At 33.2% G+C, this 13,598-nt stretch overlaps 1 protein-coding gene across 2 annotated transcripts in view; it reads right to left on the minus strand.

The window, feature by feature from the left end:
* KYNU (kynureninase) overlaps positions 1–13,598 on the minus strand; it is a 133,861-nt gene that overhangs the window by 59,036 nt on the left and 61,227 nt on the right. For both annotated transcript variants that reach the window (XM_077767840.1, XM_077767839.1), the window contains exons 5-8: positions 12,751–12,812; positions 11,513–11,584; positions 10,264–10,338; positions 7,495–7,641 (exon numbers count right to left, since the gene is read on the minus strand). In XM_077767840.1, coding sequence (XP_077623966.1) covers positions 7,495–7,641; positions 10,264–10,338; positions 11,513–11,584; positions 12,751–12,812 — 356 coding nt within the window. The remainder of the gene's footprint in view (positions 1–7,494; positions 7,642–10,263; positions 10,339–11,512; positions 11,585–12,750; positions 12,813–13,598) is intronic.

Below are 13,598 nucleotides of genomic sequence, written 5' to 3' on the forward strand. Positions count from 1 at the left end.
TCAACATTTTTTTTTTTTTTTTTTTTTTTTTTTTTNATGGAGGGGATTTTACCTGGTTAACTCCTACCCATAATCTAGAATTGGCTTGGGTCTCTTTCTCTGAGAAAGTCATCACTTTGGCATTCCAGGCTAAAATAAGTGTTTCTATTTGGACCTCCATTATTATAACTTACTACTTAAATATTTATGATAAAAAGAATGAATGCAAGAACCAAATGCATGTCATTCTACTGTAGGAAGTATAGAGACATAATTCTTCTTATGCAGTAACTGGGAGATCCTATTAAGTGAATTCACAGTGACTTTAATAGTTGTATTCATTACAATTTCTAGTAAATATTACTTAATATTTAACATTCTAATATTAAACCTTTTTGGAAAAGGTTAATTTTATGCATAAAAATTCATACAACATGGCAATTTATATTATAGTTACATACAAATATATTTGGTACTCATTTTTCCTAGCTGATCCATTGTTCAAATCCCATGCAAGTACTGTTGCTATTATTCTATCATAATCATCCTTTACAGAGTTTATCCCCAATCTCTAATACTAGAAGCATCTCAGCCAAGCCTTCTGTGGGATTTTGAGGCTTATTTGTCTCCTCAAAATTTTTTTTTAATAAGAATTTAGGCCTTCTCTAAAGATAAATGGATGATTTGATGAGGTGATCATTTATATGAGTGTTGTTTAGATGCTTCAAATTTTACTAAATGATGTTAAAACTAAAATAGATCTTTCTTTTTTGGAATGGTGTTTTTACTTCTATTCCTGCTATCGTCTTACATTATTCTGAATCTAAAATTAAATCCTTTCTATTCAAGTTGTTTGGGCTCTAATTGTGATTTTTATTAATAATTTAAGCAGCTTATGATGGTGGAAGAGAAGCCTGTGCTCAGACTCATCAGAAAGTGACACAGGACAAGGTAGAGCTAATAAAATAAAATGCAGGTTTGCAAGATTTAGGGTTTTTTTATAGCCATCATTTTCATTTCAATTTTCAGTCGGCTAAAAGAAAACTAACATGCTAGCATGCATACAAGTACAGTAAAATATAATATAAAAATGTAATAAATAAAGGGATCAATCATTCATTGATTCAACAAATATTTAGTGGTAACTTCTGTCTGCCTGGCACCATGATTTCCAGTATGTTGTAGGCCATTTTATATGGCATTGAAGAGGGAGGGTGGAGTATAACCAGTTGGCATAGAGTTTTTTTTAGGGATAAGATTATTACAATTTTTATTATTCCATTACCTAACCTTTTAAAATTTCAAACTAATCTCTTGAGTCTTAGCCATGTTGTTTATTGTTTCCTCTTATATTCTAGTATGAAGTGTCCAGTGAGAGTCTTTAGTTTAAAATCCTAAATATTTCACTTTCTGCTTAAGGCTCCATTATTTCTTTTTCTGGAAGACTGGATATTCCAATATGTCTTTTCTCATATATTGAAAATTGCTAACATTTACTTGAGTACCTACTATGCACTAAATACTAAGTGTTGGAAGAATAGCAACCTGTTTAATTCTCTTAGGAAACAGGCACTCTTACCTTCCGCAATTATTAATGGAGAAATGAAGTCACATTGGTAAGATAATTACGATAGCCAAACTGTGATAGAAATGAAGGGAGAGACATAAACTCAAGACCAGGTCTGACTCTGTCTCCACTATCTCAACTTTTTACTAATGCAAATGCTACCCTGCATCTCAGAATAGGTATCCTACTCCATCAGCAAGACAAAATACCCGAGTCCCAGTTATGGCAAAAACTAATTGCTGTTATTCTTGAGTGCACAAATATACTTAATTTCGCAGAATGTCCATGTGTTACCCAATGGAATATAGGTGGAAATAAATTTTGCCATGGTCATGTTAATGCTTTTAAGAAGTTAGTATATTCCTTCAAATCCTCTCATACCATTCCTTTGACTGAATCCAGACAGAGGCTCCAGGGTCCGAAAGCCATAAGACACAATACTGAGTGATTGGAAAACTGGATCATTTCATGGGAAAAAGTGAATTCCTGGCTGCTGCATGACAATAACTAGACATCTGTCACAGCGAAAGCATTTGTGGCTTTATTTATTTGTTACTAAGACCTAGTCTACCTAATACACCAAAAATTTCCATTGAAAATAATCTCTTATTTGTTACCCTTTTCTTTTTTTTTATAAAGAACTTTTTTATATATATGTTTTTTATTTATTTCTAGGAGAGAGAGAGAGAGAGACAGCTGAGCAGGGGAGGGTCAGAGAGAGAGGGAGATACAGACTCCGAAATAGGCTCCAGCCTCTGAGCCGACAGTCAGCACAGAGCCCGACGCGGGGCTCGAACCCACGAACCGCGAGATCATGACCTAAGCGAAAGTCGGACGCTTAACCGACTAAGCCACCTAGGCGCCCCTTGTTACCCTTTTCTTATCCTAATCCAAACTGAGAAATTACAATTTATGGGGAGTCCATTAATTTCTCCATATGATCCAGAGATTCTCCCTTTATATTTCATTATGTTGCCTAATCGGTTTCCTATGAATTGCTTTCAAATGCTTTGTGAAATGAGGTAGAAAATAAAATATAAAGAAAGAAAGGAATAAAAGAAAAGAAGAAAGGAAGCAAAAAATGAAAAATTAGGAAGGGATGGAAGAGGAACGACAAAATAAGTTAAAATAAAAAATAATGCCCCATGGGGGTGAAAATGGGAAATGTACAAAATACTGTGGGCTGGTTAACTCAAACACTTTCCCAACCCCCTTTTTTTTTTTAGCTTCTCTCTACTACATGACCATAAAGGTTAAAATTTCTTTACTCATGCTCTTTTGAAGCTACCACTTCAGAAGGCAATGAATCATAAGCAGAAATCTGCTGGCTTTTTCTGGGAATAATTTTACACTTTGAATGAAAGGGATAGATTAAGCTGCACTGCTACTTCTCCTTCCTTCCTTCTCTCTGCCTTAAATAGAATTGTGATATCTGGATTTGGGACAACTGTCTTGTGACCATGATGTGAGAAGCCTAAGAAAAAAACAAGAGAGCCCTGGAGATGCCATTTAGACATTACTCAACTGCTTAATGCATCCCTGAAGCCTCCTAATTCAATTCTTTAATGGTGAGAAAAAGATATTCCTAATTTTTGGCTAATTTCTAAATGGGATTTTATTTCCTAAAGTTTAAAAATTTCATAATTGGTTTAGGGATATTAAAGAAAAGACCAAACCTGAGAGGGTGGAATTAAGAAGTGATTGGTTGAAAAGGCAAAGAAGAGGAATGTGTTAGAGTTGACTGTAAAGGTCCAGAAGGGTGGTGGCATGAAGCAGTAGGAAACAGTCATCTTAAGGGGATACAAACTAGAGCATGCTGACTTCAAAGTGCATGTAGAATTTCCAAGTTAAAGATACAGATGAAGGTAAATAACCGTTTTTGAAAATGGGAGTACCCTATAGTTTCACTTATAGTGAGAGTGGAATCTTGGCAGCAGTGTAAATCTCTAGGGATAGCAATTCACAGGACAATGAAGAACAATTACATTCAGTGGGCATAGAAAAGAAGAAATGATTAGAAACAAGTAATAGAATACGAAAATTTAGAAACAGAGATGTAAGGCAGAGATCCAAACTAGTGAGTTGGCCAATAATATGAAATAAAGTTGATGGCTTCAAAGAAAAAATAAAAATGTATCTTCAAATTAAGATCTATTTTCATATGCTGGCCTTCCCTTATAATGTGGTTCTCTAACTTGATGCTATGTTTAATTTTCCTTGGCCTGCTCCACTTGTCACCACCTCAGGCCTTTTCATTTAAGAAAAGCCTCAGCATCTGAAATTTATTACATACTATCAACTGTTCTTTTGATTAATATTTTTTCTTTTTAGATGATCACTAGAAGTCGTGTATCTTGTCCATGCTTCAAAATCACTTTCTATACCATCTACAACCAGATAACAGAAGACAGATAACCAAATAGAAAATTGGGCAAGACACTTGATCAAGCATTTCAGAAAAGAAAATACTCAGGCAAAAACGCATTTGAAAGATCCCAACCTCATCAATAGTCAGGGAAGTGCAAATAAACACTACAATGCAGTACCATTACAAACTAATCAGATTGGCTACTAGTGAGAATGTAGAGCCACAAACACTCTCATACCTACTGAGAGGCATATATACCAAATTGATACACCCCTTTGGAAAGTTGGTTTTATTGATTAGGACGGAACATATGTATACCTTGTGATATTTCCAATTCTAAGTATATATACTTAACAGAAATTGGTGTGAATGATTACCTAAAAAAATATATGAAAATGTTCAAAATAGCATTTATTGCAATAGCCCTCAAATAGAAATAAACCCCAAATATCTATCCTGATTAGAATAGAAAACAAAAATAAATTGTGATCTATTTCATATGCTATAACAATATACTGAAATGAAAAGAAAAACAAAACTACTGCTACCAAAAATCCCCACAAAGCTACATACAACATGAATTAATTTTAGAAACATAATAGTGAGCAAATAAGACAGATACAAAAGAGTACATATTAACACACTTATAGATGGACAAAGTTAATAAAAATGGCTAGAAGTCAGGAGTGGTACCTTTGGAGGGGAGGTAATAGTATTTGGATGAAGGCATAATTAAGGACTCTGAGTGGCATAAATGTTCTAGAAGTTTCCTAATGTGGATGATTATTATAAGGGTTCAGAATAACTCAGCAAGGCACTTATTTATGATATGTGCTTATTCTGGTATATGTACACTTCTTTAATATATTTTTCAAACTTCCTGTCCCCACTTTCCTTTCACATGATTTTGAAATAAAAAGTATTCTTGCTGACTTTCATTGCTCTATCCCAATATCATTTTGGTTCCTGCCAAAATTTTGGTTCCTTTATTTCTGGAAACTTTTCTTCTTTTTTAAATCTTATTTAGCCATTTCTCACAGTGACTCTTTTATGCCATTTTTTTCCTAGAATTTCCTAACTCTTTTTTGACTGACACCTTTAATTTTCTCTCTGCCTTTGTCTTCAGCATTATCTTCATAGATTACCCAAGAGAGCTATGTAAGTGTACATTTCAAATAACTTTTCTCAACATCCATTGGGAATGGGGGAAATTGTCTAGCAAGAGTATAAATTAGTGTTATAATAATTTCTATAATGGATAGATTGAAGTCTATCACCATTTCACTCACATAGATTCTGTCACTTCTGTACAGTTACATTTAGATGGAATTGTTCATTCCTACCTTTATTTGACTGAAAGCTCAATGAGAGTTTCACTTGGTAGGCATTAATTATACTTTTTAAGTAAAAGGAAACCTGAAAAATGCCAAGAGAATGGTTTTAGCAACCAAAGTAGTTAAGAATGAGAAGTACATGCAGCACCTAAACAAACAAACTTATTTTGCTTTTAAATGGGAAATAAAAAGAGCCACTTTCCAACTTCGTGTTTGTTTGAGAGCAGTAGAAGGTGCGAGGGATCCCTCACCAAACAGCGGAATGTGTGCAATACAGTGGATACTTTACATTCTTCTTTCTCAAAACTGGATTTATAAAGTGGGTCCTGTTGTCCCAAGTTAACACTTTTGAAAAGAGGCTAAGAAAAGTCAAGTGACTTGCCTGAGATCATATAACAATTAAATGACCTAGCTAAGATTTAAACCTCATACTGATTCCAAAACCTATGGTATTTCTTCTCTATCTTCCTGCCTCATTTCCATGAAGGTTAATGAGACATGCATGTACACTAAGGAGATCAGAGACTGCTGGTTACTCAGACAGCACTGTAAAATATAATTTTTATTGACCTCTCTTTATTTTGGTGTTTAACGTTTAAAGCCTAAATTAAGAAGACATTATCTTTATATCTTTCGTAATGCACCACCTTCACAGTTATCCATCAAGCCAGTTGGAAGCCGTGGTTGGAAATTCCTAGAGAAGGCTAATAACGGTGCTAAATTTCTTTTCATTAGTTCTATTCATTAGCTTCAATAACTGAATATATTAACTAGACCTCACACATATATTAATCCCATAGCTTATTAATGTTCAAAAGAAAATTCTATTGTCACCTTTTTAAATGCATAATTTCATCGCTGAATCACACAGAACTGTTATTTAAGGATTTTAAATACAGATTGTGACTGTTGAACATTCTTCCTCTGATTTCCATTTTCAGGCAAACAAATACTAAAAACACTTTTTTACAAACACTTATATAAAAAGACACAATTTCAAAATAGTAAACAATTTAAGTGTGATTTAGTAACATGTATGGAAAAATTCTTGTTATCGGCAGGATAATGATTTCTCAAGATTCTTAAGAACAAAGTGGCTTTCTAAAACTACACTGTGTAAAACTTGATCTACTGTTAATTTTTATTCTGCATCTCCATTTCTTTGAACACCCAGGGTTAAGTGAGCACTGAATTACATTTAGAATGCCTTAGAGTAGGACAAAGTAGCAGTGCTGTGTTTCTAAGAGTCCTGGCATATGCAATGATCTCTGAGGTATTCTGTCTGGTGCCTGCTGATGGAGTAACTCCGTACAAAGAACATCACCAGCATGCAGGAAGCTTACCTGTCTTGCTGATTAGAGGCAAGATTTTATAGCTCACAATATGCTTTAGGCCTCCCACAGACCTCTAATCAAGGAGTCATCATGGTGGGAAGTAGAATGTTAGTAGCCATTTGGCATTGGGTGCATTACAGAAATTCCTGGTACCTGATCATTAATTCCATACCTTGGACTAAAGCAAGCTAATTCAAAATAAGACTGTGTGATTTCCAAGCCTACCTGTCCTTGTAAAGGTTCTTCAGGATCTGTTTAGCCCAGAGCTATATTGGACTCTGAAGATTTTCTAGACTAAACAAGACCCCTTTTCCAAACTAATCTCATCAGCGTGGTAAACAATGTCCAGAGAAATTAGTTTTCTAAAAAATTAGTTTTCTAATGTTTCTCCAAATATTAGAACATTCACTATGTTAATGGTTGATTACTAATTACCCACATATTCTGTGAAGAGAGCAACCTTATTTTTGTTATAATGTGACAGTTGGCCCATAGTCTTTCCAGATAGATACTTCTTGATGATTTGATTTGCAAAGTAGATGTAGAATTATCTGTGTGATGGGAGTCATATATTTTTCTTTAAATTACCAAACAAATCTGACATATTAAGAGTGATCAGCTTTTGTTTTCACAGCATGGTAACCTGCAGTAAATTCTGTAGAAAAATATAAACTGTTTATCTCAATCTTTACATCACATCTCTTTTACTTTGTTCCTAATGTTAATTCCTAACAGTGTTCTGTGTTGGAAGTCTTTATCTAAACTAAATAAATGTCATCAATGTTATATGCAAGGGAAGAAAAATAATTTTACACAGATGCAAGCAAAATTATTTCACTACAATGTGCAGTTAGCATATTCCAGTAAAGTGGTTTTTTGGGCAATGTGGGAAGGAGAAAATGATGTTCATACCTTTGCTTGTCCGGCTTTGGTGATGGCAGGTATATTAAAGAGCTGGCCAGTGTAAAAATGTAGCCCACTGAACAGGATCACCGCAATCGAGTCTCCTTCCTTCTCAATTACTTCAAGGATATCCTCTGTTCTCAATGTATCTTCCCCCTAAAGCCAAGTTAGGCACAAATGACACCAAATCCACAATAACAAATTCATAACTTCAAATTTTTCCAATCTAAAATTCACTTTGATGGAACACCTGCTGGTTCAATCTTAAGCGTCAGGCTCGATTTTGGCTCAGGTCATGACCTCATGTTCCTGGGATCAAGCCCCAAGATAGGCTCTGCTCGGAGTGTGAAGCTTTCTTCGAAATCTCTCTCTGCCTCTGTCTCTGTCCCTCTGTTATGCATGTGAGTGTGCGCATGCACTCTCTCTCTCAAAATAAACATTTAAAAAAGTAAAAAATAAAATTCACCTTGAGCTTTTCCCACCTAAGAACAATTTTTTTTCAGATTAATAGTTTCAAAAATCTGGCAAGAGAACAGGATTTTAGTATGCTTTTTGTTATTATAAGAAATGATAATAAAATAGTAAAATAAGGTTTATAAAGTCTTTGCAAAACCCTATTCGCTTGATTTTTTCTTCTGTTTTTCAATTAATCTTAAGTACCTGCATACCTATGAATTGTTTTCTCCCTCTTCCCATCCAGTAAAATATCAGAAAGTACAATAAGTCCATTAAATATTAAATGGTGAAAATTTCCTAAAAATTATTATTTCATTTATCAATCTATCACAGTATTTTTTCCCAGTTAAAAAAATACTTATACATCTTTCATCTGAGCATAACCTAATCAGTATTTTCTGTTACCTTAAGGAGAAACTCTCCTTAAAGGCCACCCAGGTGACCCTCATCCTAATCATTCTTAATCATTACAAAGTTTTATGAACTTCCTACAGTGCTAAATAGGACTTAGTTTTGATGTCAAAGCATAATCAACTGCATTAATATCTGGGGGAAGCTCATTAAGGTTTTCACAAATTTTCCTTCAGTTATTTTAATTTTTGTTAATTCTTTCTATTTGTAAATTACTATGTCCCATATTAGGCACATATATGTCACAAATATAGCACATACTTAAGTTTCTACTAGAATCTTGGAACTTGTTTACAAAATTAAAATCTATAAAAATAGTATTGATGTTGAAATCTTAAATGATTAACTGATGGGTACTTTATATTTAAAGAGAAGGATTTTAGTAACTGTAAGAAAAATTCTAAGTAAAATTAATAGCATGGTAATCCAAAGCCTTTTGCTTAGAAGAATCTAATACAGTTTGTCCACCGTAATTTCAAAAAGAAGATTAATAAAAGTATTATATATTAATAATTTATATATTTAAAGAATCCGTATAAGGCAAATAAGGAATATATTTCTTAATGACAGAATGTGGTTCTCTCTGATGTTGACCTGATCTAATCTAGTAATGCTAAAGAATGCTCCCAAGATTATGATTAACTCATGAGGTTCCACAACACTTGTCTCTTTTAACATTAAAACTTCTGATAAATTATTGGTTATATTCATGTTTAGTAGAAATTAGCAATCTTTATAGGACATATGAAATAGATATGCTGTCACAGGTGTGAGACCTTCCTACTCCATTCATTTACTGCATGTTGCCAAATAGAACTAAACGGAGTTGATTTTAATTTCTCAAAGTATTCTGGGTTGAAGGAAATAATTGTTCAAACATTGGCTTAATGGCCTGGGAGCATCATTTCACTAATGATGACCTACAATTTATTCTGTGTGGATCTCTTGGTGCCAAATTATACAAGCTGAAGAGTTCATATGTCAAAGTCTGTACAACTTAGCCTTACATCTCTATTAATGTAAAGTGCATAGTATTTTAGATCGTGAACATATGTCAAACCTGATTAGGAATTTCTTTTGTTATTTGTTTAAATATGAGGATACCTCAGGGAGATAAAGTAACTATCTCAAAGTTCCTTACCCAAAAAGTTGATGGGTCTGGGATTTCTGTGGAGTGTATTAGCTAGGCTGTAAAGCCCAAGTTCTTTCCACTATACAGCATCCCTTTCTACACTCTCTTTGTGTCAAGCACAAAAAAACAACATCTGATACTTAGATTAAAAAGAGATATAAAAGATATATAGGAATTATTCAATTTCAACAAATATCATTTTAAAGGCATCCACAGGCAATGGCATTTGAAACTGAAAATGATAGAAGTAATTTGCCATCCCATCCATCTCACTGAAGAATATGGGAGACTCTAGTGGTATTCATAGGAAAATAGTTTGCTTGTAACATGACTATCCCTTCAAACATGAAAATAAATGCACTTCTGAGTTAGTTCCCCATTTTAAGCAAAATTATCTAACAGTAACAGATGTATAAGTCTTTTATATTATCTTGAAAGTTCTATTAAAGTAATGAAGATAATGGGATGCCTGGGTGGCTCTGTCGGTTAAGCGTCCGACTTCAGCTCAGGTCATGATCTCACAGTTAGTGGGTTCGAGCCCTGCTTCAGGCTCTGTGCTGACAGCTAGCTCAGAGTCTGACGGCTGCTTCGGATTCTGTATCTCTCTCTCTCTCTGACCCTCCCCTGCTCATGCTGCCTCTCTCTTTCTCTCTCTCAGAAATAAATAAAACATTAAAAAAATTTTTTTAAGTAATGAAGATAATAAATTTTTGACGAAACTGAAAAAAAATCAATACCAGATAGAAGCATATGAATATTTATTTATCTTTCTCTTGTACCTCTCTTGGCTTTATAATCCGCATACTCTTCTCGATGTTAAGTCCATGTAGTTGAAGCTGTGACTCAATAGCATACTGGAAAAGAAGAATGATTTATTAAATCAAGTCCAATGCACAGAAATATATTGAAATAACTCCAAAAAGAGATAACAAAATGACGATAAAAGCATATTATTATATTAACTCTGAGGTCAAGGTTAAAAGCAACTAAACAGAATACATCAGAAAAGAACTGCTTAATACAATTTATACACAGGAATCTAAACATTCCTTGAAACACTATTTTTTCATCTAGACTTTAGGGAGATCCAAGTGATTTTTGGAAGATGTTAAATCACCAAACTTGAGTTAAAATTTAAGTTTTGGTTAAGTTTACAAATAACCAGAGTAAGTAATGTGGACTTGCTATGTTTGAACTAGGGTACAGAAAGGGCTTACTCTAAAAAGAAATGCTTTACCCTAAAAAAAGCAGCTAATAGAAAGAAGATCAGAAATTTCCCTTCAATGAGCGCACAAGATATGAATGAAAACAAGAAATTACAGGGACTCTGAATTTTTCACAATATTACAGTTTTGATCCTTTTTAGTGAGGTAACAGCTATTAATTTGGACATGATTAAATGACTTAAAATTATAAGATGTGGGTTAGAATAGTTAACAGTGACTACAGAAAGACAGAAATCAAATTTCTCTAACACTAAATCTAAATACGCAACATACCTTTATCTGTGTCCCAGTCTAGAACAACCAAACTTCTTAAAGTAGCAAGATTTAATGAACAAACATTTTTAATTTTTAATAAATATTTTTTCAATAATAGAGCACAAATAATTATGCTATCATGCTATGGACAAATAAAAGTTTATATCCTTATTCTATATTGCTGAAGGGTTAGCACTGGGGTATGTATTGATTTGATTTCATAAAATAAAACAGCAATGAGTTAATAAAACATTTATAACTGCACTTGACTTCAACTAGCAGTTCACTCAATGTTTTTAAAAAGACTAATAAATCAATGTTCTTATTCAATCCTTTCTTCCCCTAACACATGTTTTACTTGAACAGAATGAAAAAAAAAAACACCTACTTTCTATATTTTAAAAATGCCTAATCAAAAGCATTTGACAGATCTTTTTATTGTAAGGTTACTTGGAAAAGACTAGTGAATAAACATTCAAAGCAGGCAAATGGCGTGCTCCCCTAGGAAGAGTAGAAAGAATATAAATATAATTCAAAGAATCCTTACATGATCTGAAGGGAAGGCTTTGGCTTCCAGAAGAATCTTATACCGTTTTGCTGTAGGCTTAAAAAATGATAGCTGCAATAAAATGTATTTATTGAGAAAAGCATTAATGCACAATTTATACATGTGTTCATTTTATACCACACTTGCATTTTATAATCTCCAGCATTACTTAATTACGTACCTACATGCCTATCAAGGGCATCTTTACCAATTAGCCTTATATCCAATGAATTACAAAGAAGATAAAGGTATTGGCTCTTATCAACGGAAAAGCAAATTTGGGAGACAATATGGATCAGATAAAATCAAATTATCAAACTACATTTAAATTTTAATTGATAAACAATCTTCCCAGTGCTTTTAATGGCAATTCTTCTACTATAAGTCTTAAATATCATGCTCTATATATAAATCACTACAATCTTGTCCAAACTCAGACAGACATCAAGTTACCTAGCTAGGACTCAAACTCCAGGTTGTCTGACTTAAAACTATGCTATTTACCATCGTGTTTAACATAATCCATGAACAGGTTCCTCTAGGCATATTTAATAATCATTTCTTCACTTAATAAAAACAAAATATTAACATAGTCATTGTGCACCTTGGTCATGGAGACATGTTTTCAAAATCTTGCTTAAAAGTGAAACTATATTTCAAAGCATCAAGCATTACTATAAGCACCAAATTCCAAATCAAGAATATATTTGACATTTCAAGGTATACATATTTATTAAGTATTTAGGAAGTACAAAGCACTTTAAATACATTAACTCATTTAAGGTATTAGATCCCTTTTCTCCAATTTAGTTTTTTTATTCTCTTTTAATCTACTCCTCCAAAATTAACCTATAAAAATATAACTGATCTATAATCTCACTCTGCTAAAGTCCAGCATACTGGAAAACTGTCTTTCTGAAAAGCTCAGTATTTGTTGGCATTTGTACATCATTGTTTTGTGTGCTTGCAAGCAGTTTTGATTTAGCTCACTATGACTTTTATTCCTTATGTTCTAAGAACTGTTCATTATTCTAAAGCTCTTTGCAAGAGTCAACTCTCCCATGTTGATGAAGAAGCCTTTCTATCATAGTCCAGCATTTCCTGGTAAAAATGAAAATAACCTTACAACTTATTTTTAAATAAGTAAACCACCAGATGCTCATGAATTAAAGATAGAAAAATGTCAGAGTCTACAAATGAGTGTATACTAAACATTGGTGGGAAAGGAAACTACTTACCAGTAGAAGATGTAAATTAACAGTCAAAGCATTCATTAGGGCTATTTCTTTCTCATTGGCTCCTGCAAAGTAAACACATGATAATTTAGATTTTTCTATTCATGCTAAAGTTACTTGGAAAAATGAAGTAGGCAGGCTTCACTCCTTCATCCTTAATGCTTTTAGAGATAAGGGCATATTTGATGTGTCATCACAACGAAATGAAAGTTTTCCCACTTGAGTCATTTTATAAAATGATATCTGGGCTCACATGCACATAGACAGCTAAAATTATATTTGCTTTTTGATATAGTAAATAATTGCAACAAAATAATGAAGCATTTGCTCTTTCCTGTAAACTAAAAATGATTTATCCTATTATCAGGTAGTTTGCCAAATTCCCAGAGTACATTTTTGCGCTAAGTGTATCTCAAAAGAAATCAAGGCCAATCACAGGTTGAAGGCTGGTTGTTTCTAATGTCCAATTAAAGCACACCTTTAATAAAAGACAGCTAGTTTGCCAAACATAATTCACTGTTATTGCAGTGAGATATATAATAGTTTATAAGACAAAAGAGCTAGGAAGCAAAATATCAAGACCTAAATAGTTCTGGGATTTACTCATACACACCAAGATACAAGATAATTAATACAGATAGGTATTATCTGATGGAGAATACAAGCAAAATTAATATATCCACTACACAACCATAATCTGATCTCATTCTTAGTAATGAAGCTTTGACTGCTAGAAATAGACCTAGAGACAAAGCATACATCAGATGCTTAAGAACTCAGAGTATAATAACAACAATACTTTCCCTAATTTTAGTTCTTATGATGTCTCCTAAAAGCAATTAGACCTGTGT

The sequence above is a fragment of the Crocuta crocuta genome, unplaced genomic scaffold, assembly GCF_008692635.1.
Source record: "Crocuta crocuta isolate KB4526 unplaced genomic scaffold, BGI_CrCroc_1.0 scaffold154, whole genome shotgun sequence".
Lineage (NCBI taxonomy): Eukaryota > Metazoa > Chordata > Mammalia > Carnivora > Hyaenidae > Crocuta > Crocuta crocuta.